The 25,571-nt window shown below is 37.4% G+C and overlaps 1 protein-coding gene across 2 annotated transcripts in view; it reads left to right on the forward strand.

Annotated features, from left to right (window-relative positions):
- Positions 1-25,571, forward strand: part of HisT (Histamine transporter) — a 112,971-nt gene that overhangs the window by 46,158 nt on the left and 41,242 nt on the right. For both annotated transcript variants that reach the window (XM_069819350.1, XM_069819349.1), the window contains exon 2: positions 14,593-14,880. In XM_069819350.1, coding sequence (XP_069675451.1) covers positions 14,596-14,880 — 285 coding nt within the window. In that variant the 5' untranslated portion in view covers positions 14,593-14,595. The remainder of the gene's footprint in view (positions 1-14,592; positions 14,881-25,571) is intronic.

Raw genomic sequence — 25,571 nt, forward strand, 5'->3', positions numbered from 1 at the left:
CTCTCTTCCTTCCTCTACCTTTCTGGCTTGATCTCTGTCTGTCCGCCTGACCCAGACTCCTGTCGTAATCTACGTCATGATAACGTGCTAGGGATCGGATAATACCCTGTACTGTATTGACAGCCCGTTCTTTATCACACTGATGAGATAAGCGTGGCGCTGATATGGAGGATTGGCGGGATAACAACAAGGATACCGGCTCTTTCCCATACTAATCGTCTTCTGCCGTTTCATTCAACATTGCTAACCGTAGCAATTTATTATAACGTGGGACGTTTTCTGCATATCTCTTATGGGAGAACAGATGCATCGATACATCTTCCAGTACATTCGTTAGTTAAGGGGCTTCATTTGTTCATTCACGGCGTAGGTTACCCTGATGATAAAAACATTGATCAAATGGAATGCGCAGCCTATGTTTGTGTTGGCGGATCCATTCTCATTTGTGTCTGTTTCACCTCATTAGATTTTTACCTTTGAGGTCACTTGAAGGCTGTCGTTTTCCGGTTGTCCTGTGTCTTGGCCACCCAGATCACCCGACTTCACCCCTTTAGATTTGTATCTTTGGGATCACATGAAGGCTGTCGTCTCTGCAACACCAGTGAATGATGCAGAGGACCTATTGCAACGTGTTGAAAATGCATGCCAATTGATCTGTGTTGACAACATGGTGTTTAAGCGAACTGGCCAGTCGTGTGTACGTCATGCTCAGGCATGTATAAACAATGGAGGGGGACATATTGAGCACCTTTTGTAAACGTTAAATTATAAGTTTCCAAACATGTGCTTGTGACACAACAAAAAAAGAAGAAATACAAAATAGGATGACCATTTCTCCAATAAATAAGCGTATTCCGTCAAATTTTCATTTATGCTAAGGAATCGTTCTTATTTTTGATCCAGGAGCACGCTCACGCGTTTTCGCAACATACAGTACTTATGACTCAGCCTGTATATAAACATGTTCATTGTTGGCCATATTATGACTAAGAATGTGACGTCGCGCCGTAGCCTGTCTTTCTCGTTAGCCACGTTGCATACATTGATCCTTCGTCTGTCGATCGTCGTTTACTTCATTGGAATATGTCGTGTAGTTTAGAAATTATAGGCGCGGCAAAACTTGCCTCAAAATGTGTAGGTCGACTTTTTCGGATGACATCCTAATACTGGATTGAACTTGTAGACGTATTCACACACAAAAAAAATAATGAAAACTTATAGATTTAGGGGCAATATGGTAAATACACGTTGAAATAACTAAATACATATAATAGTACATTATGCAACGAGCCTATAATGGCAGTAATTAAGATACGAGTATGTTTGTTTATGAAAAGACCGCAAGGGAGTTTCATAATTTTCATACGAGCGTCTTAATTACCGTTATAGGCAAGTTTCATACAACTTTTTATGCTCGACCATATTTCTAACTTGAAATTATTCATAACTTTTCATGTTATGGTTATGTAAGTGACAAACGGAACTGATCTGAATTGTGAGATGTGCGCAGACGCTAAAGTATTGATTTTTTCCGAGGCACGAATATCATTGGCCATGATATAACATAGAGAACATTAGTCTTGATATAACCTGGAAATTGATTTAGAATTGAAAAACGAGATGACAGATTGAATTTATTTGAATATTATTTACAATTACCGCTAATTATTATAGTAACAGAACATAACCTTCTGCGACAGTATTGGATTTCCAGCCTCCGTGACTTTTCGCTAATTCTCTTTCGATTGCATATCCGAGAATAATCGATATTGGCGGGTTTATAACGGTACAAAGGTGATTTGTCATTGGCTGAACAACTGAATTATAATGAATAGGTGTACTTTAATGAGGTGCATTAAAGGGCTACTATCAGGTGTATAATTACTACATTTCGACATGGTCGAGCATAAATAATTTTAAGTAACAGATCACATTGCCTATGGGAAAATTCGTCATTTCCAACTGGCCTGCTTATGAATTCAGAGCATGTTTTTCCTCTCGGGGCAAAGGAAAGACTGGGTAGAGTATTAAATTTGGTGTTGAAATTATTAAGGAAATGCTGGGTTCTGCAGTGAGTGGGACATCCGGTATATTAACCTTCCAATTTCAAAGCTCTATTCGTTAAGATTCGGAAGGAACGAAGTTGCTCGGGCAGTTGTATAAAAAACTGAAGTCCGCCAGGGCGGTGACATATCCCGCACCTGTTCTTCATCTATGTAACAAATATTCCCCTCCCCAATAATCCGCCAATAGGACTGACACAATACATAGACGACGTCGCCCCTACTGGGCCACCCACCCCAGATTCCCCTCCACTAGAAAATTAGGCTACTAAACGCAACACTTCTGCAATATATAAATTCGACCAATAAGCGACGAATTACAGTCAATGCGTATAAAAAACAGAAATGCGTCTTCCGCACAAAAACTCTAAATCTGAGTCTATTCCTCCACTTACACAAATCTCATTGGTCCGATTCTTATGCAGATACCCCTTCGTCTTCCACACACACACACACACACACACACACACACACACACACACACACACACACACACACACAAACCCCTTCCAGGACCCAATCAAAATTCAAAGCCCGCGAAAAAAAAAAATCGTCACTAAATTGTCTACCTACCAATATTCACCTCGAACAACACAGATTCCAGATCATTGGTTCGAGTCTTATGAACACACCCCTTCGTCTTCCTCACACAAACCCCTCCCATGGCCCAATCAAAACTCAAAGCCCGCGAAAAAAAGAATTCTCCACCAAATTGTTCACCTGCCAATAGTCACCAGAAACAATACAGTTTGCTCCAACTATACAGAGCAATGGTTCGAGTCTTATGAACACACCCCTTCGTCTTCCTCACACAAACCCCTCCCATGGCCCAATCAAAACTCAAAGCCCGCGAAAAAAAGAATTCTCCACCAAATTGTTCACCTGCCAATAGTCACCAGATACAATACAGTTTGCTCCAACTATACAGAGCAATGGTTCGAGTCTTATGAACACACCCCTTCGTCTTCCTCACACAAACCCCTCCCATGACCCAATCAAAACTCAAAGCCCGTAAAAAAAGAATTCTCCACCAAATTGTTCACCTACCAATAGTCACGAGAAACAATATAGTTTGCTCCAACTATACTGAGCAATGGTTCGATTCTTATGAATACAGCCCTTCGTCTTCCTCACACAAACTCCTCCCACGACCCAATCAAAACTCAAATCCCGTAAAAAAAGAATTCTCCACCAAATTGTTCACCTTCCAATAGTCACCAGAAACAATAGAGTTTGCTCCACCTATACAGAGCAATGGTTCGATTCTTATGAATACAGCCCTTCGTCTTCCTCACACAAACTCCTCCCACGACCCAATCAAAACTCAAAGCCCGTAAAAAAAGAATTCTCCACCAAATTGTTCACCTACCAATAGTCACGAGAAACAATACAGTTTGCTCCAAATATACAGTGCAATGGTTCGATTCTTATGAATACAGCCCTTCGTCTTCCTCACACAAACTCCTCCCACGACCCAATCAAAACTCAAAGCCCGTAAAAAAAGAATTCTCCACCAAATTGTTCACCTACCAATAGTCACGAGAAACAATACAGTTTGCTCCAAATATACAGTGCAATGGTTCGATTCTTATGAATACAGCCCTTCGTCTTCCTCACATAAATCCCTCTCACGACCCAATCAAAACTCAAAGCCCGTAAAAAAAGAATTCTCCACCAAATTGTTCACTTACCAATAGTCACGAGAAACAATACAGTTTGCTCCACCTATACAGAGCAATGGTTCGATTCTTATGAATACAGCCCTTTGTTTTCCTCACACAAACCCCTCCCACGACCCAATTAAAACTCAAAGCTCGCGAAAAAATAATTCTCTACCAAATTGTTCACCTACCAATAGTCAGCAGGAACAACACAGTTTCCCCCATCTATACAGAGCAATGGTTCGATATCTTCCTCGTAGGAACCCCTCCTATGAACGAATCAAAATTCAGAGCCCGCGAAAGAGGGATTATCCACACAATGGTCCACTCGCATTACTCGATTGATTGATTGATTGATTGATCGATCGATTGATTGATTGATCCGGGATGGATCATTGCACGTAGACCGTTTAGATCAATTGTACGCAACATAGCCTATGCGTTGATTAAGACCGACGGATGGCCCGGATGGCATTCGTGAATCTGAGGTTGACAGACGGGCCATCCTTCCTCGCCCCTGCAGATGAGGTAGCATCCTCTACTGCGAGCCAGATTTCCCTGAATGCCTCCCTAACAGCTTGCTTCAAATCTTCAATTGTCTGGTATCGATGTTTCGAGACATGCTGCTTAATTATTCCCCACAGAGAAATCACATCGCCCTTGCAGAAAATTTCACACAGGACATGGCGATGCATCATTTTGTGCCGCGACAATGATGGTGCCCATACTGATGTTCTGGATCACTAAACAAGCTGAAACGTAAAGTATCAACCATTGTCACACATCTGCTATGACATGTTCAAAATGGATGCACATCAACATACAAACAAGGGGGGGGGGACAAGACTTTCGGACCTTAGTGTACTATAGTAATGAAAACAATGTCATCTGGAAGAAAATGTGTTTTATTCACTTTCCACAATATTTTATTTTATAACTTACAGTCCACACCTGTGGAGTAACGGTCAGCGCGTCTGGCTGCGAAACCAGGTGGCCCGGGCTCGAATCCTGGTCGGGGCAAGTTACCTGGTTGAGGTTTTTTCCGGGGTTTTCCCGTTTTCCCTCAACCCAATACGAGCAAATGCTGGGTTACTTTCGGTGCTGCACCCCGGACTCATTTCACCGGCATTATCACCTTCATATCATTCAGACGCTAAATAACCTAGATGTTGATACAGCGTCGTAAAATAACCCAATAAAATAAAAAGAAAATATAACTTACATACTCCTGTGAAGGAAAAATATGGCCAAAGAAGAAATGTATTTCAAATTAAGATATTCCTTGCGGTAATAACAGATGTGGTCATAATAAATTAACAGCAAATTACACTGAACTTTCATAAACAAGAAGAAAATGAGTAGTTTTTTTTTTTTTTAATTCTGCTTTTAAATTGTCATAATGAACAGAAGAAAGCTAGTAATCTAAGATTAGAGTGAATTTTCCCTTTGAAAAGTCCTCTTCAAATTACTTTTAACTTAACTGATAATTACTAGTGACAAAGGGGTATTAAAATTGCGTCGTTTGAAATATAATTAAATTGATAGAATTAATTGATAAACTAGTGGACTTACTCGTGTTAATTATGTAAGATTTGTCCGGCTTACATCTGTTTCGGTGCTTCACGCACCATCCTCAGAGCCTACTAGATCACGGCGTCATCTCGAACTTCTCTGTCTGTTATGTGGGTGTGTTTGATTGTTGAAAGGTGTTGAAGGGTGGAGTCAAATAGTGTGTGTGTACTGAAATTGATCTGTGTGTTGAGAATTTGATCGGGGTGTGTTTTAGTGTGTTTGTATATTTCGTATTGTTCTAGTGTGTTGTGTTTTTGGTTCTTGGGTTGTATGTGTAGGATTTCCATGTCCGTATTTATGTTATTGTATGTATGGTTAGCATTGGTTATGTGATCGGCGTGGACATGGAAATCCTACACATACAACCCAAGAACCAAAAACGCAACACACTAGAATAATACGAAATATACAAACACACTAAAACACACCCCGATCAAATTCTCAACACACAGATCAATTTCAGTACACACACACTATTTGACTCCACCCTTCAACACCTTTCAACAATCAAACACACCCACATAACAGGCAGAGAAGTTCGAGATGACGCAGTGATCTAGTAGGCTTTGAGGATGGTGCGTGAAGCACCGAAACAGCTGTAAGCCGGACAAATCTTACATAATTAACACGAGTAAGTCCACTAGTTTATCAATTAATTATATTCAAGTGTTAAAAGTAGCGTACGCAAGATTCAAAATGGATTATCAAATTGATAGATTGATAAAATTATTTTTTATAAAATATTTTTATATAGAAAACTATTGTGGGCTACACCATAATTTTAATGAAAATAACTACATTATAAAAGTGATGTTTATAAATTCTATAATTTATATGCCTATAATTTTAATGCAACATGTTCTCAAAGATCAGCACAATGTAATAAGTACAGAGCAGAATTTAGACAAAAACCTATTTTTTTTTCCTTGATACATACAGGTTTGAGATTTAATATTTATATTTTTCATGGAAATTCAGGTATAAATAAAGGGGTTTTATAGTGCCTAAAAATGCCTATTTCGACATGACTACAGTACCTCCGGGCCACCCCTTCTCATTCTTACAATCTTTCACTCCTAAATTTCCAACTTTCAGTCGGCCTGGGTAGCGTAGTCGGTATAGCGCTGGTCTTCTGTGCTCGAGGTTGCGGATTCGATCTCGGCCGAGGTCAATGCATTTAAGTGTGCTGACACCAAATGTTAGCCTTTCTTTGTTAAATACCATATATTTAATTATCTGTGTTAATGGCATCGATACTTATTCACGTAAAAATTTAAAGCGTGGCAAATGATTAGGAATGTAGGAGATGATCACTGATAAAAAGAATATCTGCAAAAGAAATAATTGCCATCGACTTAAGATGCGCAGTGTGAGGTCAACCGACCCGGATAATGTGTCTCAGGGGAAACTCCAAAACAAATTACGCTACTCAGAGAACGTTTTCCACATCTCAACCCATTAATAGCGATGTAGAAACTGAAATCTGTGTTATTGATGTTAATAACATTGTGTCACTCACACGTGCTCATCCGTGGTGACCCATGAGTCACGGGAAATAGCACCACTATTGTGTATATATCGCTTGCAGCTCAGTCTAAAGTATTTATTAAGGACGATTGTTCCACACAGTTCCTGGAAATTGTGCTGGGCTGCCTCCTGAAATCGTAAGTACAAAGTTTGATACACCATTTTTTTTTTTATTTTATGACATTTTAAAATTACAATTTTTATTTAGTGTTGGTAAAACCAATCGTTGTAAAATGAAATAAGAGTCGCGTTCTCAAATGTAGCTCAAGCGGCAGCATTTGCGGATGCGAATCCAACTGTCCAAAGTTCGATTTCTGCATTTCTGGTCTAGTGATTACAAGACTACTCACTAGATTCAAGGCTCGCGGGTTCAAGGGTGATATATTTTAAAGGGCGATGTAATCATTACGAATCCAGGAAGTAAGTGATGCTGTGGGTCTCTGTTGCAGTTTCAGGGCATATTAAAAAATAATTACTACGCTATACCTATCTCCATTTTAATTTCTTTTTTTAATCTTTTGATGACTATTATCAGTTATTTACTAGTTGTTGATTTAATAATAATAATAATAATAATAATAATAATATAATAACAATAATAATCCAGTGAAACATACAGCAGAGTTCGTATAGGTCAGTTCTGTCAGATGCGTTTCCAGTTCACTGTGGACTAAAGCAAGGAGATGCACTATAACCTTTACTTTTTAACTTTGCTCTAGAGTATGCCATTAGGAAAGTCCAGGATAACAGAGAAGGTTTAGAATTGAACGGGTTACATCAGCTTCTTGTCTATGCGGATGACGTGAATATGTTAGGAGAAAATCCACAAACGATTAGGGAAAATACGGGAATTTTACTGGAAGCAAGTAAAGAGATAGGTTTGGAAGTAAATCCCGAAAAGACAAAGTATATAATTATGTCTCGTGAACAGAATATTGTTCGAAATAGAAATATAAAAATTGGAAATTTATCTTTCGAAGAGGTGGAGAAGTTGAAATATCTTGGAGCAACAGTAACAAATATAAATGATACTCGGGAGGAAAATAAACACAGAATAAATATGGGAAATGCCTGTTATTATTCGGTTGAGAAACTTTTATCATCCAATCTGCTGTCAAAAAATCTGAAAATTAAAATTTATAAAACAGTTATATTACCGGTTGTTCTTTATGGTTATGAAACTTGGACTCTCACTTTGAGAGAGGAATATAGGTTAAGGGTGTATGAGAATAAGGTGCTTAGGAAAATATTTGGGGCTAAGAGGGATGAAGTTACAGGAGAATGGAGAAAGTTACACAACACAGAACTGCACGGATTGTATTCTTCACTTGACATAATTAGGAACATTAAATCTAGACGTTTGAGATGAGCAGGGCATGTAGCACGTATTGGCGAATCCAGAAATGCATATAGAGTGGTAGTTGGGAGGCAGGAGGGAAAAAGACTTTTAGGGAGGCCGAGACGTAGATGGGAGGATAATATTAAAATGGATTTGAGAGAGGTTGCATATGATGATAGAAAATGGATTAATCTTGCTCGGGATAGGGACCTATGGCGGGCTTATGTGAGGGCGGCAATTAACCTCTGGGTTCCTTAAAAGCCAGTAAGTATGTAAGTAAATAAGTAAGTAATAATAATAATAGTAATGGTAATAACAATACTGATAGCTTTGTCAGTAGCAGCAGTAATAATAATAATAATAATAATAATAATAATAATAATAATATAAACTGATTTAATATTACGTGCTAGTGTAGTACTGAAATCAGCCTTCAATCATCGTCATGAAGAGAAAGATGACCTAAATAAATGTAAGGAAGCCAGCTATCTAGTGGCGTACGAAATACGTCGTTCTCTTAAGTCTTACAAAGAAGGAGAGTTTTATAAAAGCGTAATGATCAAGGTGGCTGAAATAATTTGTCCAATGAAAGTTGTTAATTAATTTTGAAAAACTGCGCATTTCTCGACTAAATATCCAGAAGAGGATTCAGAAAGTTTCTGATTGTGTTCATTGACGAAAAAAAAAAAAAAAAAAAAAAAAAAAAAAAAAAAAAAAAAAAGGCAAGAAAATTTGTATATTTTTTATTGGTTCTTGATGAGAGTAGTGACATTACTGATACAGCAAAGCTTGCTATTTTCATTCGCGGGGTTGATGAAAAAATCAATGTTAGTGCACGAACCGCCACTGGTTGTGATTTTTATGCCATGTACCTCTCCCCCGTCTCCTTACGTCTTAGACTGTCTCTCTCGTGTAATCACTGCCGTTGGAGTTTTGGTCACCGCTGTCCTAGATGTAGGTACGATATAAGACGGAAACAAATATCAGAAAATACGGACAAATTAGAGGATTTCCAAAAATATATGCGGACGGCTGTTTTTATTATCGAAAAGCAGACATGTCCGTATAAATCCTGAAGTATGGTAACCCTAGTTTTAGTGAACATGGGTAAAAGTGTACTGTTGTGTTGTCACGCCAGGAGAAGACGCCTGAAGTACATAGACGGGGCGGAGGAGAAACAGTCGCGCATGCGCACCGCGCTGATCACTGCAATATTCCTGTTTCACAAACATCTACTGCATGTGTTTATGAATCTTTGCGACTTTGTGAAAATAATAGTGGGGTTTTTACTGTAGTGTTTTATTAGTTTCAACAAGACAATTGTTTTCAGTATACCGCAAATCTTTGTATTGCTTTAGTTATCCTTTGATTTTCGTGTTAATAGTATTGATAATAATATAGTTAATAGAATTTATGTTATTGTATACTGTTATTTAGGTTTAATGTTTATAGCAGTTTTTTGTTTATTGTAAATATGTCGACAAAGAGGAAACAAGGATTGACAATCTATAGCGAAGAAAGGAATATTATTAGAAGTGCAAAATAATTCTGTGATGAAGAAAAACAACAACAGTGCCTTTGCATTCCTCTTTCGAAACCTACAGCAAACGTAGGAAAGTACTCTAATCTATCCACAAGAACAATACAGCGTATAAGGAATGAAATGAAAGACTGCACAGAAGAAAGTGCGTTGTTGACACCTGAGGGAGAAAAAAAAAACGGAAACGTCCAGACTACCGAAACGCAAATGTAGATGACTTTGACCGGAGATTGACAAAAAAGATATAATTGAGAATTTTTATTTGAAAAAGAAAGAGGGCCACCGGCGTAGCTCAGGAGGTAGCGCGTTTGCCTGCTGATCTGCAGTTGCGCTCGGGAGTGAGTTCGATTCCCGCTTGCGCTGACTACCTGGTTGGGTTTTTTCGAGGTTTTCCCAAGCGGAAGGCGAATGTTAGGTAATCTATGACAAATCCTTGGTTTCATTTCGCCAAATACCATCTCGCCATCATCAATTCAATCGACACTGAAGAAGATAGTAGTTATTACAGTGTCGTTAAATAACAAGTAAAAAAATAGTACCAAGCTGCAACAAACTTCTACCCTTTTACAAGAGAAAATTTATTTAAAATGAAAGACAACATTAAGACGAATACTGAAGAAAGAGGATTTCAGGTGGAAGAAGTGTGCAGCAAAAAAAAAAGAGTAAAACACTGTAAATTAGAATACGTGAAGATATCTACAGCAAACAAGAAAGCTCAGGAAAGTGGAAAAACCGATTTTGTATCTGGACGAGATGCGGATAGATAGGCCTACCAATTTAACGTTTCCCAAGTGCTGGCACGATAAAAATGTTACGGGAGTTTTGACTACCATAAATGTGTCCAGAACCCTCATTGTTGTCCATGAGGATGGGGGCGGTGGGGCTAATGGCTTTGTTGAGAGATTCGAATTAATATACACGGCTGCAACATAAACAGACGATTATCATGGATTGATCATACTCCAGCAATTTTGAAAAATGTGATAATGATAGTCATAGCGACAACACCGAAGATGCGGAATCTTTTATGTCTGACTCCGTTCCCGTGTAGCCAAGCAAGTGGACCGAAGTTTTCAGGTCAGAGTGTAGCGTAAAGTTCCCCCGTCCCGCCTATTTACTCCCCGCGCCAACTCGTAGCGCGAAGACAGTAGATTATAACTATTTTTTTTTCGTTTTCGATGTTTAATAGTAATAATATATATTATATATAATACATAATAATAATAATAATAATAATAATAATAATATTATTATTATTATTATTATTATTATTATTATTATTATTATTATTATTATTATTATTATATGATGAAGAATCATATTTTTTTCACCACAAGCATTACATAGCCTACATCAGAGTCAATAACATGGATCGATTTAAGCGTTAGTTTGTCGGCAAGATAACATGCGTGATCTTTAGAGTCCTGCGTTTGGTTACCTCAAGCCTCCGTGAAATGCGCAACAGTGTAGGTAATATACAGGGTGTTCATTTCAAAATGTGTCATGACGTCATTGTTGATGAGTCAGCGATTTGAAGCGAGTTTCAGCTTTTGTGTCAGAGAAGTTGCCTATTAATCAAGGCGTTCAATCTGAACTTGAGAACGTGTACGATATAACTTGAACGTCGTAGCAACAGATGGCGGTCTGTACGGTCTGTGTGCTACCATAACTGTGTTTTGCGCGGCCAAGTCGCACGCAGGGTATTTGTTATCATCGGCTGCGTACGGCAACATTCCACAGTACAAATCAAATTATCCGTATCCATGTTGACCGTCGAAGTTAATGTCAACACGTACGTAAGTAATCGTCTTAACCCTCTCCCCATATCCCGATAGTAAGAAAAAACTCACCTCAGTACATGTTTCGAAACAGTTCACATTCCTGCCACTACCGGCGTTACCGTACGTATCGGTAAGTACTCTTCTGAATTAACGCCGTACTTTCTAGGCAACTTCTCTGGCAGATAAATAATACACCTCTGCGGAAGTGTAGGAAGATTGAATTCGCTAGGTTTATCGACTAGCCACGTGACGGCATACAGCGAGCCATGACACACTTTGAACTGAACAGTCCACACCTTTGGAGTAACGGTCAGCGTGTCTGGCCGCGAAACCAGGTGGCCCGGGTTCGAATCCCGGTCGGGGCAAGATACCTGGTTGAGGTTTTTTCCGGGGTTTTCCCTCAACCCAATAGGAGCAAATGCTGGGTAACTTTCGGTGCTGGACCCCGGACTCATTTCACCGGCATTATCACCTTCATATCATTCAGACGCTAAATAACCTAGATGTTGATACAGCGTCGTAAAATAACCCAATAATAATAAATAAATGAACTGAACACCCAGTATATGTATGGAGTATAGTGCAGCGTACACACTTCAGGTCTGCTGTTCAGTGAACCATGTCAAAACAAAACAAAACATGGCTAAACAATTGGAAATGTGTGTTCCAATAAAATCTGATAGCGAGCACTTTGTTAGGAAAGACGAAAACGTATTTTATTAGAAAGAAGGAGTAATTTTTGTTTTGAAACACTTAAAATGTTTACAGTCACTCGTTGTAATGTATAGAGACTCGTAAAGCAGTTTAAAGTGCTGAGTCGTCATGATCCTTCCTTATTGCTGACCGACTTTTCGAAAGTCTGCCCTGGTTCAGTGTTGATTCATGTACTTAAGCACTTATTGGCTGGCCCGTTAGAAAATACGTAAGCAACTTATTCAAGTTATATTACAAAGAGAGGGTGCCCGCTAAGAAAACACCAATATACCCAATACTATTTTCTACACTCCGAACGCTATATAGTGCTATGTCAACAGATGCTGCATGACCTCCCTTTGTAGACCTAAATCGATCAATCAATGTAATACAACGTAGTTTGAACATACCGCCTCAAATATTTGAAAACAACCTTCGTACGTCATATGGCAAAACAGCTGTTGAGTGCTATTACCATGCGGTGTTGAATGCGACAACTGAGATAAAAATGTTCAAGCAGAAAGCCTGGTGTGTCGGCATAATCGCGTATGGATTACAGGAAAGAAGAAATGAACAATCGGCCTGAATTGTCTCGTAATAAATTAGAAATATGTTTTATTAATATTATGAGTAGAGCCGTGACATCGGTATATTTGTATTAGTTTGAGATCGATTGAATTGAACACACGACGCCGAACGTGGAAGCGAATTTAACACACGCTTAAGCAAGCATTTTCCGTGTTTTGTATAATATTACTGCGTATTATAAAATCAAGACAATACAATTATTGTATGTATGATTACTCCCCTTTGATTTGATTACCTGGTTGGGTTTTTCGTAGGTTTTCCCCAACCAAAAGGCAAATGCCGGGTAATCTTTTGGCGAATCCTCGGATCTCACCTCAGCTCACTACATCTCGCCAAAATATTGTAAAAAATTGCACAAAATTGTGAAAATTGTAGAAAATTATTAAATTGTAAAACTGTAAAAATTTGTAAAAATTGTAATTGTAATATAGACTTTTTCCACATCTTAAAGCTTCATTGCTCATGTAAGATCTATGGAATAAAATGAATGAATGAATGAATGAATGAATGAATGAATGAATGAATGAATGAATGAATGAATGAATGAATGAATGAATGGAGGGTAAAAGGAGTCATAAGATGTTTGACGAAAACGATGCAGCTTCCATAAGTAACGCCCAAACTCTTCTTGGTGACCCAAATATTAAAAAAAAACAGTGTGAATATATTTCATCTAATTTTGGATTTATCTCCACTACAGTCGAATGTGACGAAAAGACTGGTGTGAAATTGGTGGAGCAAATTTGCATAGTAAATAATCTCTTCTCAAAAGTGAATGTCAGGTGTCAATTTATTTTATTTTTTCTTTTTTTTTTTTTCTTTTCTCTGTTCCTGTTATTTCCAACTATAATGTATTTATGTACAATAAAGTTTACTTAATTATAAAAAAGTGAATGGTCTGCAAGATGAAATAAGCAAAAAGGTGTGTGCGGAAATGAACACAGTACTCATACAGAGTATACAGAGTGTCCCATTTATCTTGACTACCCAAAATAACATTGTACCCAAGCACCAAATGACCCAAATTTTGAGAACCACTGGTCCACATGATGTCAGTACGCAAGAGTCGACTTGGACATGTTTATTGTTAATGAATTAGTGAATATTACTGCAGAGTAGGGGCGGAATTTCCAGATACGCCACTGGAAATGAAGAGCAGTGGCGGCTCGTGATAAAATATTGTGTGTGTTCACAATTTTGTGTTCCAAAATCGAAGAGAGTTTGAAATCGTACGTTTAGCCTAATATTAAATGTCATGATCCCAATATTTCACTACCGAAAAAAACCGTATATAAATTCAAAACAACATGTAATAATAATAATAATAATAATAATAATAATAATAATAATAATAATAATAATAATAATGATACCCAGTCTGTTTATTTCCAATTTTTCCTAAAATAGAGACTATTAAATTTCGTCCTCGAGATATAGCACGTGAACGATAAGCATCGATGCACCTGACATCTGTAGGATAGATTCACTGTTCACTTAACGCTTTGTGCTCTTGACGAGTCATAAGCAGCCAGCGAAAGACAATTTTCTCCCGCGCGTGCGTGAAATTCCTGTAACCTTCTTGAAAAGAGCACGGCTTGTACGTGAACGGATGTTGCCAAGTTTACATAAGAAGTTTATGCAAGATGCGGGAGGTTTAAAATACTCGATTCTGATATTATACATCCCCACTACGTCAATACGGTATTAAATAATAAAACTAGTCGTACATTAATGGAAACAAGGTATTCACGTGCTCTTGTGTTCTTATTGACGCACCGCCAGTGATGAAGAGTAAGGGTAACAATGAAGGCCGTGGACTTGCTTGCAGGCCATGGAGAACAAGGAGGTGCCGAGCATCAGCCTGTCGTTGCAGGAGGCCGTGGCGGCGCCGACGCCTGCGCGATGCAAGCTGTACAAGCGACGCTGGCTGATGCTGTTGATCTTCGTGCTGTATTCCATGTCCAACGCCATGCAGTGGATACAGTACTCCATCATCACCAACATCATCGTCAAGTACTACGACGTGGACTCCCAGGCTGTCAACTGGACCTCCATGATCTACATGATCACCTACATCCCGCTCATCTTCCCGGCCTCCTGGTTCCTCGACAAGATGGTGAGTTACCTCCCCTCAAAATGGTAACCGTCCTCCATTCACGAATTATACAGGATTCGGCAGGTTGGTTATGACGAATTTCAGCATGCTGTTCTAAAGTGATTATAAAGTTTATAAATATCAAAATAATACAGGATATGGTTTGAATAATGTAATATATTGGAATGTTATTATTTTTAAATGAAGCATTTCAAGTGATCCCTTCTATATTTTATGGTTGAATTCTTACGCGGAAATTGTTCATATCATGACGTCCACACTTGTGGACTAACGATTGGCGCGTCTGAGCGTGAAACCAGATGACCCGGGTTCGAATCCCAGTCGGGGCAAGTTACCTGGTTCAGGTTTTTTCCGAGGTTTTCCCTCAACTCAATACGAGCAAATGCGGACCGGTGGTGGACCGCGGACGTATTTCACCGCTATTATCACCTTTATATCATTCAGACGCTAAATCTATCTATCTATCTATCTATCTATCTATCTATCTATCTATCTATCTATCTATCTATCTATCTATCTATCTATCTATCTATCTATCTATCTATCTATCTATCTATCTATCTATCTATCTATCTATCTATCTATCTATCTATCTATCTATCTATCTATCTATCTATCTCTGTGTCTGTCTGTCTGTCTGTCTATCTATCTATCTATTTATTTAACTAGCTAGCTAGTGAGTACAGATTAAATTTATAAAATAAAAATGTTTCTATCCACTACCGTAAGAGCCAGGCTCGTGTACGGTGTGATCTTAGCCACATAACCTGAGATGTTAATACAGCGTCGTAAAATAATCCAGAAATAACATATTCATGACACTTTGCAATAAACCTCGGGTTTCGTTGATATCTTGGACTTCTACCTATATCCTGTTCTTCGGATCTTGGATACAGTCTGATCTGGTTTGAAACATCCTTCCTTAGAGATATTCTCACAGAAAAAATCAGCAGCTGTGGGGTCTGGGGATCGAGCCGGCTAGTGTTCGAGGAAAAGTTGCTTAACAAAATATTTGGGGCTAAGAGAGATGAAGTTACAGGAGAGTGGAGAAAGTTACACAACGCAGAACTGCACGCATTGTATTCTTCACCTAACATAATTAGGAACATTAAATTCAGACGCTTGAGATGGGCTGGGCAACTGCATGTTTGGTTGGACTGATAACTTTCTCCGTTGGATTGGTCGTAGAGGTCCCTTCGAATGGGTTTCACGCTCTCCGGACTTGAATCCCCTGGAGCTACCTTTCTGGGGATGTGTTTTTTTAAGTCACGGGTCTACGGCATGGAGAGATGGAACATCTACACTAAAGGATCGTGAATAATTGCCATATCACCCGGTTTTGTGACCCGTGTTTTAGGGGGCTTTTTGGACACACTATATATATCGAGGACTTTCATATCTCTATCAGGGTTCACCCTCAGACCATTGAAGAATTTAATCTGACATTATACGGTCAGTTGTCGGGATTCTTGTGTCACAGGGTCAACATGATTCCGGAACTTCTAAGACAACGCATGACGCCACATTGCCAACGAAAAAACATCGTAACTTTCACGCAACGTTATGGCTGCTCGACTTAGCATTTGCATATGCCGCAGCGAGGCAAATGAAACACAAAGCAATAAATTTCGTGAACTTACTACAGCCAGAACAAAATTTAATGTGGTGGAATAAGGTGTGCTTAGTTCTGTCAAGGCGCTTCTCGCACTTTGTAAAATTTTCCAACCTGATTTTATATCAAGAGTTCTTTTAGGCCACGTTGTGTCTCCCTGAAAGACGTCAGTACCCATTTATTTATTCATTTACTAGCCGTACCCGTGCGCTCCGCTGCAACCGTTAGAAATAAATATAAAGTAATTACATAATTAAAATAGGACATTTGATCCAGGGAACATTCGTGTTTGATAGAAGGATAAATCGTTTAATATGTTACTTAATTTAAATTGCATCCAAATAATTTAAATGCGATCATTTTGGTCCAGAGACACTCATTTGGTGCAATGACAATTCCTTTAACATGTTTCTTAATTTTTATTACATGCAACCATAGTTTAATGAATATTGACATCATTTAGATTTAATGTGTATACTTTATTTTACTTGTTATAGATTTTCATTGAATTATGCTAATAACTTAATTTTAACCCTTGTTTTCTACGTATTCACTAAATGGCGCTTGGCCCTCTATGGTTCTGAACCCTTCAAATAACTTAAATTATGTTATATAATATTACATATTATATTATATTATATAACCCATATTTTCAATTCTTCAGTTATCACGTCTGTTTATCCGCAACTCTGGAAAACAGCTTTGGTACGCCCACTTCCTAAAGTAAATTCACCTACTTCTGCAAAAGACTATAGGCCAATCTCCATTCTTCCCGTTTTATCTGAAGCTCTGGAACGCATCATTCATAAGCAGTTGTCAGACTACCTAATAGAATTTAATCTTTTAGACCCTTTACAATCAGGTTTCAGAAATGGCCATAGCACTTCTACTGCTTTGTTGAATGTTACTGAGGACATACGCGCAGCCATGGATAAACGACAGGCTACTGTACTAGTTTTATTGGACTATAGCAAAGCCTTTGATTCTGTTGACTTCGATCTACTATTAACTAAACTACAAACGCTACACCTTTCTGATAGTGCTATCACCTGGATGTACTCCTACCTTACTGGCCGCCAGCAGCGTGTCATATCTAATAATCGTTTCTCATCCTGGCGTACTGTAGATACAGGAGTTCCTCAGGGATCAGTATTAGGCCCCTTGCTCTTCTCTATTTATATAAATGGAATTTCCAACTCATTTAAGCACTGCAGATATCAAATATATGCAGACGACGTTCAATTGTATATTTCAGCCCGTCCCGACGCACTAAACGATAGCATTAATAGTCTGAATGAAGATCTTGATTCCATCTCTTCCTGGTCTCAACAAATTGGGCTTAACCTAAACGCATGTAAATCACAGGCTATTCTGTTCGCGAACCGTAGATTAATTCCTGAAGTCAACGACCTGAATATTCCACCTGTGAAACTGAATAAAACAATCATCCCGTTTAGCTCTACCGTCAAAAATCTCGGAGTACATTTCGAATCTAATCTCAATTGGGATACGCATATTAAATATACATGTAAGAAGGCATTCTCTATTCTCCATTCACTAAAAAGATTGTATCATTATCCATCTAAATTAAAACAGACGCTGGTACAGACACTCATTCTACCTCACTTCGATTATTGCGACGTTTTGTTCAGTGATCTCAGGATTGATTCCGCTCAGAAACTACAGCGTGCTCATAACGCGTGCGTCCGCTTCATTTGTAATGTTCGATACTATGATCATATCTCACCTTCTTTCAAGAAGTTATCATGGCTTAGGTTACATGAGAGGAGAAATCTGCACTCACTTTCTCTCTTATATCGAATTATGCACTCTTCATCCCCCTATTATTTATTCGCTCGATTTCATACTCTCTCTCGCTATCATAATATTAATACTCGATCACAACGCGATAACACGCTAGAAATTCCACTTCACACATCGTCTCTGTATTCCTCATCCTTCACTGTTGCTACCTCTCGTCACTGGAACTCTCTGCCGCCTGAAGTCAAGGGCTGCCGAACATTGAATTCTTTCAAATCCAAGTTAGAAAATTATCTTATGACGAGTTGCCAAACTAACTTACTATTATGACAAGTGTTGTATTGCATGTTTCCACGTATTCACATTTTTTTATGTTCTAATGATATTCAACTTATTTTATATTTTTGTTTTCATATTTTCCGATAATGTTATATCTCTAATGTGATAAGTTGAGCTATATATAATCTTAATTTTCCTTATTGTGTGTACTTAGAAATATTGTATTCACTGTATACTTTGTACTGCACTATTTTATTACTACTATTAGTATTTTTATTATTATTATTATTATTATTATTATTATTATCATTATTACTATTCTTATTATTATTATTATTATTATTATTATTATTATTATTATTATTATTATTATTATGAATAATTGTCTTTTTTTGTATGCCTCATTTATTTTGACCTGCTGTTCACATATTATTATGCTTTTTTCTTTCTTTCTGTATGTTATATACTATGTCTGATTTCTTCTTATTTGTTGTTTATATTTTATTATTATTATTATTATCTTATTTAGTTTTGTGTGTAAAATTGTAGTGTAATTTGTAAATTTGTAGTGTTTTTGTAACGCAGTCTTTACTCCTGGTTGAGTGTTAGAGAAGGCCGTATGGCCTTAACTCTGCCAGGTTAAATAAATCATTATTATTATTATTATTATTATTATTATTATTATTATTATTATTATTATTATATTATATTATATTATATTATATTATATTATATTATATTATATTATATCAGAAGTTACTGTAATAACAGTATAGCACTATATCCATCTACAGAAACTACACTTTCCAATGGTGAAATAATAATTAATTATACAAATCGGTTAATTTAGCTTCCGATATTACTTCATGCAAACACAGAAACATTCTCTGTAGGCTATCTTTCATAGTTTTCGATTGTTGCTGTCCAAGGCCCCTTATAAACGAAGTCATTTGTTTTTTAATCCATTACACGGCCTTAGATGGCAGTTATTTTAGTTTTAAAACTCATTTATCTCATTAAATATCAGTCCTATCAAAATTTTTCAAGGAATAAAACTTATCGCACATTAATTTTAAAGAAACTTTTGTTATGTAACATTTTTCACAAAAATCAATAATAAGGGAGATATTTCGATTTATTTAATTCAGGCCCCCTTATAACCCCCCTTTTAAATAATGTATTTTGAATGCCATATAGCCTAAAATCTAAGTTGTAACGAACTTAATTTATATTCCAATTTTCATCGAAATCCGTTCATCCATTATCGCGTGAAAAGGTAACAAACATACAGACAGACAGACAGACAGACATACAAACAAAAATTTCAAAAAAGCGACTTTCGGTTTCAGGGTGGTTAATTATATATGTTAGGACCAATTATTTTTGGAAAATGGAAAATTACCAGAAAAATTTCGGCTACAGATTTATTTTTAGTGCTAGTAAGTCTGAGATGAATACAAATTAATAAACACAATGAAAGATAATCTAGCCCACTCCTGAATGATTAAGACTCGTGCTCAGGAGGGGATTCCAATACCAACAAAAATAAAATTAAAATTGAAAGGAATATAGATTAAAAAGTGTTTAATATGTTAAAACCCAAACTATAAATCCAATACAAATTTTTTATATTTTTTTATTAATTTGGGGAGGATTCGTGGTTAAAATAATATTGGAATAAAATTTGTTTAATAATCTGGGACCTTGACTCATGCTATGGTAAAAAGCTGCATTGGTTTTACATTTTGGTTCACACAAACGCAGAGAATTCATATTTTTAGTTCTATATTTATGTATATACCTTTCAAAGTTATTAAAATTTCTATGAAAATAGTTTAATAAAATAAAATAATATATTTGTTTAATATTGAAAACTTTGAAGTGTTTAAACAACAATTCAGTTGGGTAATCTTTCTGCTTTTTTAAACAAATTTTTAATACTTTTTTTCTGTAGTAAAATTAACGGATAAAGGTTGGATTTATAAGTTCCACCCCAACCTATGATACCATACATAAATATAGATTGAAATAATGATAAATAAATTATACGTAAACGGTTAATTGACAAAATGTATTCAAAATGTATTCAAAAATGTATTTCTTTTTAGTAATTGTTTAGCAACGTCCCGCGCCGTGGCGTCGCGGTCTGAGGTATCTCGCCTAGGACTCGCGTTACGGAATGCGCGCTGGTTCGAGTACTCATGGGGGAAGAAATTTTCTCATGAAATTTCGGCCAGTGTATGGGACCGGTGCCCACCCAGCATCGTGATAACGGCTGGGGGGATCATCGTAATAACCACACGGTACCTCCATTCTGGTTGGATGATCGTCCACCTCTGCTTCGGCATGCGGGCGTGAGACCAGCAGCTGGCTGGTCGGTCTAGGCCCTTCATGGGCTGTAGCGCCACGGATTATTAATTGTTTAGCAACGGAAAGTAATGGTCATCATTCCCATCTTTCATTAGGGAGATACGGGGTTCGATTTCAGGGCCGGCTATTCTGAAGTGGGTTTTCGTTGTCTCCCAAGTCCTTCCAGGCGAATTCTGGGATAGTACCAATTTCAAGATACCACGCTCTCCCTAATTCCCAATCCTAATTAACATTTGTGAACGTTGCGAGCAAAATAATATATATTTTTTTCACGAAATAGAAAAAAACTGTATCGAGCCTTCACTTTACCCCAAAGTGAAGGACAATTTTATGTGTCGTGCATGTTACGTCCGTTGTTCTAATAGTGCCAACAATCATTATTTTAGTAATTTTCTGGTCCACACCTGTGGAGTAACGGTTAGCGCGTCTGGCCGCGAAACCAGGTGGCCAGGGTTCGATTTCCGGTCGGGGCAAGTTACCTGGTTGAGGTTTTTCCCGGGGTTTTCCCTCAACCCAAAATGAGCAAATCCTGGGTAACTTTCGGTGTTGGACCCCGGACTCATATCACCGGCATTATCACCTTCATCTCATTCAGACGCTAATAATCTAAGATGTTGATAAAGCGTCGTAAAATAACCTACTAAAATAAAAAAGTAATTTTCTGTGCATTTTATAGACAAAAATATTTTGGAAACGTCCGGTTTCGTTTGGAAATATGAAGGAAATGTTCACTTTTGTTCGAAAAAGCTATTTGGCATTTATAACAGTCAAACATATACGTCACTTACATCAACTAATCATGGAGTAACGAATATAACATTACAATCTTCCAGCAATAGCGGTCCAGAGCACATAGGCCCTACATCACCAAATATATATTATGTTTCAATTAAAGTTTGACACTCTAACGGGAAAATATGTTCCTCAGACCTCTATTGTGGTAAGATCCCGGCCTGGTCGGTGCTTACTACATAATCACCCGTACCATAATACTTTTACAATAATTTCAATTTTAAAAACATTTAGCTTAACTGTGTGAATGCACATTGCATGAAAATAAAAAAAACATACGAATTGAATGGCTTATTTCCCTAGATTCAATTTAATTTATTAGGTTATTTTACGACGCTATATCAACATCTCAGGGTATTTAGCGTCTGAATGAGATGAAGGTGATAATGCTGGTGAAATGGTTCCGGGGTCCAGCACCGAAAGTTACCCAGCATTTGCTCGTAATAGGTTGAGGGAAAACCACGGGAAAACCTCAACCAGGTAACTTGCCCCGACCGGGATTCGAACCCGGGCCACCTGGTTTCGCGGCCAGACGCGCTGACCGTTACTCCACAGGTGTGGACCTATTTCCCTAGATATCCTTTACTTTCATTCTACTGTAACATGGAAAAATGAATATATTATAACACTTTTATAATAATTTCAATTAGCAGTAAAATATTATCACTCTTGCACATAAAAGTGGAAATTAGCCTACCGATTTTGAATGGATTGGTAATTATAACACATACAGAGTATTGGAAATGTCCGTTTTTTATACAAAAAATACAATGAAAACATGGGTATTTTGTATGATAAGGAATTACCCGGTTTTGATTGAAAATACTGATTTTACCATAGTCTACTGTTTCTATGGAAATGACCGAGTTGGAATAAAAACGGTAACATATTCAGAAAGATGTCTCTCTAACCATACCGAAACCGTACATTTTTTTTTCGGTAGAAATGACAGATTTTGTTCGCAACCTTCACATTTCACGATCACTTCTCATACATTAGTACCTGCCGTCTATCCGTGATAGTATTGCAACTGCAAAACGTGTCCTCTGCCGGGCATGGTGGGAACCACTGCAGCGTGAAGAAATCTATTTTTTTTTATTCTGAGTTGTATCAGAGATACACTGGCGCGTAGAATAGTCTACGTCACCCAGTTTCTGGAATGAAACTATAATCGTGTTGGTTTAAATTGTTCATGTTTATTTCTATTTACAAATGGAAGGTATGAGTCAAAGAAGTAATGTTATTAATGAAGAGCGTGCAATATATTTTCTCTTCACTTGAAGTGACATTCCGAAATTGGTCCCAGTTTACAACACATTTTTCACTGTAGTTCACTCAAAGTATATCATACGTGTCCATTATCACTTTAATACTGCAGAACTCGCGATTATAAATCAAACTATTGGTCGCACAGGTCTGTAGCTGTTCTCGATGCTGAGATATTACTGAGACAGGCCTCACGGCACGGTTAATTTTATACGCAACTTCAGCGCCCTCATGCCCATAGCTAGGTGAGGTGGGGTAATTAGGCGTGGTCATACAAGTTACATTGGCTCATGTCCTAACTACTAATAATATTAACATTCCACTGTGGCTTATAATCTTGTTACAGTAAGTAGGCCTAGTTGAAATTGTCATTTTTTAGTTTCACTACAGATACCGGAAAGTATTCTCATATGCGTTGCGAGAAAAGATGCATTCTGCGTAAAAAAAAGAAGACACACAAAGCAAAAGTTTGCAAATAAAGACAGTGTTCAAGTAATGTATTTTATGCTGAAATAAATCGGAGAAAATTATCACACAACTAGCGTGCCCATAACAATTGACTACTACGGCGTTGTCCTGAACAGGAAATAAGTCGTAAAAGGCTGTAGATGGTTCTCCACAGTAATGAGTACCGAGTTCGCGACTTCACTGTCAGACGTAGAGAGCTTTCAACCCTCATAAAGAGCATGGAACCGAAGCGCATTTTTTTCTCCTCTAACTTCATATATCAGCGATGCATACTACTTAATTTTAAATGTACAGCTTTATGAATATTTTAACAAACAAAAATTTAATACACTTACACAATGTCTACGAGATAATTCTTAACTTAATTTAAAGAACATTCAAATCCATTGCTTCAAAAACTAGCTCCTTAATTTGTTATATATTTTATAGCTCTCCGACAATTTTACTGGAACAGCATTCACTTGTAGTGGAGTCTTTGGTTACGTGTGCTTAATTTTTAACTGTTCCACATATTATTCAATAAATTATTTCTTTAAAAGTTAAGGACCCAATTATAACCTGGTACTTTAGAAATGTCATTGTTTTATAATTACAACGGTAGCGTAATTAAAATGAAATGCTCACAATATTAAATTCTGAAATCAGATCATTTATTTAATAATTTTTATCTCAACAAACAATACTTCATTTCATTTGTCGAGTGCATCGCTGCTAATTCCATTGGAATCTTAAATCATCATATTTATAAAAGTATTTAAATTAATAAAACAGCATAAGTGCCATTTGTTTTTCTGGGTATAGTACATAAAAATGTAACATTGTCATAAGAAACCTATATATAAAAATATTGAATAAAATTTATTAAATAATTTAATAACTTAATCAGCGGGCCATGTTTAGAAATTAGCAGGCTTTGACAGTTTGTAAAACAAAAGAACATCATTTGAGGTAGCTAAGCCAAAGCTTGATGTTTTCTTGTTTTACAAATTGTCAAAGCCTGCTAATTTCAGAACATGACTCACTGGTCAAGTTATTTCCTCATTATTTTTATATACTACTAGGTTCAAAAAGTTCCCGGAATTTTACTACCATTTTTTGTATTAATATATAACAAGGGATATTATACATTTGTTTTGTTGGTAACATTCATGATGTCATTTCCTTAAAGTTTGTTGATAATGGCAATTATTGGTTTTGAGTTGTAGGCAATTGTTTATCATAGTGTTTTGTTTGTTCGTCGCATTTTGTAATTATGTCCACAGAGCAATGTACAAACATCAAGTTCTGTGTTTTGCTGGGGACATGATCAGTATGGCTGATGAAGATGGTGATTTCTTAAACAAAATGAAACTGGTGCTACTTGTACGACCCAGTCCCTAAACGACAGTCATCTGAGTGGAAATCGAAAACATCTCCTCGGAAGCAAAAATTTCCTAGGGACACTTCCAAAGGCAAAGTTATTTTAAATGTTATGTTTTATTTAACGACGCTCGCAACTGCAGAGGTTATATCAGCATCGCCGGATGTGCCGGAATTTTGTCCCGTAGGAGTTCTTTCACATGCCAGTAAATCTACTGACATGAGCCTGTCGCATTTAAGCACACTTAAAGCAAAGTTATGTTGGAAGTTTTCTTCGACTCTCAGGGTCTCATGCACCATGAGTTCATTCCAGAAGGTCGTACTGTAACGAAAGAATTGTACGTAGAAACCCTCCGTCGCCTCTGGGACGCAGTGAGAAGGAAACGTCCAGAAAAGTGGGTAGAAAAAAACTGGTTCCTTATGCATGTGACAATGCACCTGCTCATCGCGCAATTATTGTAAAGAATTTTCTTGCCAGGCACAACATAATTGCTTTGGATCACCCACCATACTCTCCTGATCTCTCACCACCTGATTACTTTCTGTTTCCCCGTCTGAAAAGTCATCTGAAAGGACGGAGATTCAATGCTGAAGAGGTTATCGCAAACGCGACGAGAGCACTAAGACGGGTTTCACAAAATGGCTTCCAGGCCTGCTTCCAGGAACTCTACACGCGTTGGCAAAAGTGTGTAGTTGCGGAAGGCAACTATTTTGAAGGGATTGGTGTAGAATAGTGTTTAAGGTACGTTGTTTCTATGATGCTAACAAATTCCGGGAACTTTTT

The sequence above is a fragment of the Periplaneta americana genome, chromosome 2, assembly GCF_040183065.1.
Source record: "Periplaneta americana isolate PAMFEO1 chromosome 2, P.americana_PAMFEO1_priV1, whole genome shotgun sequence".
Classification (NCBI taxonomy): domain Eukaryota; kingdom Metazoa; phylum Arthropoda; class Insecta; order Blattodea; family Blattidae; genus Periplaneta; species Periplaneta americana.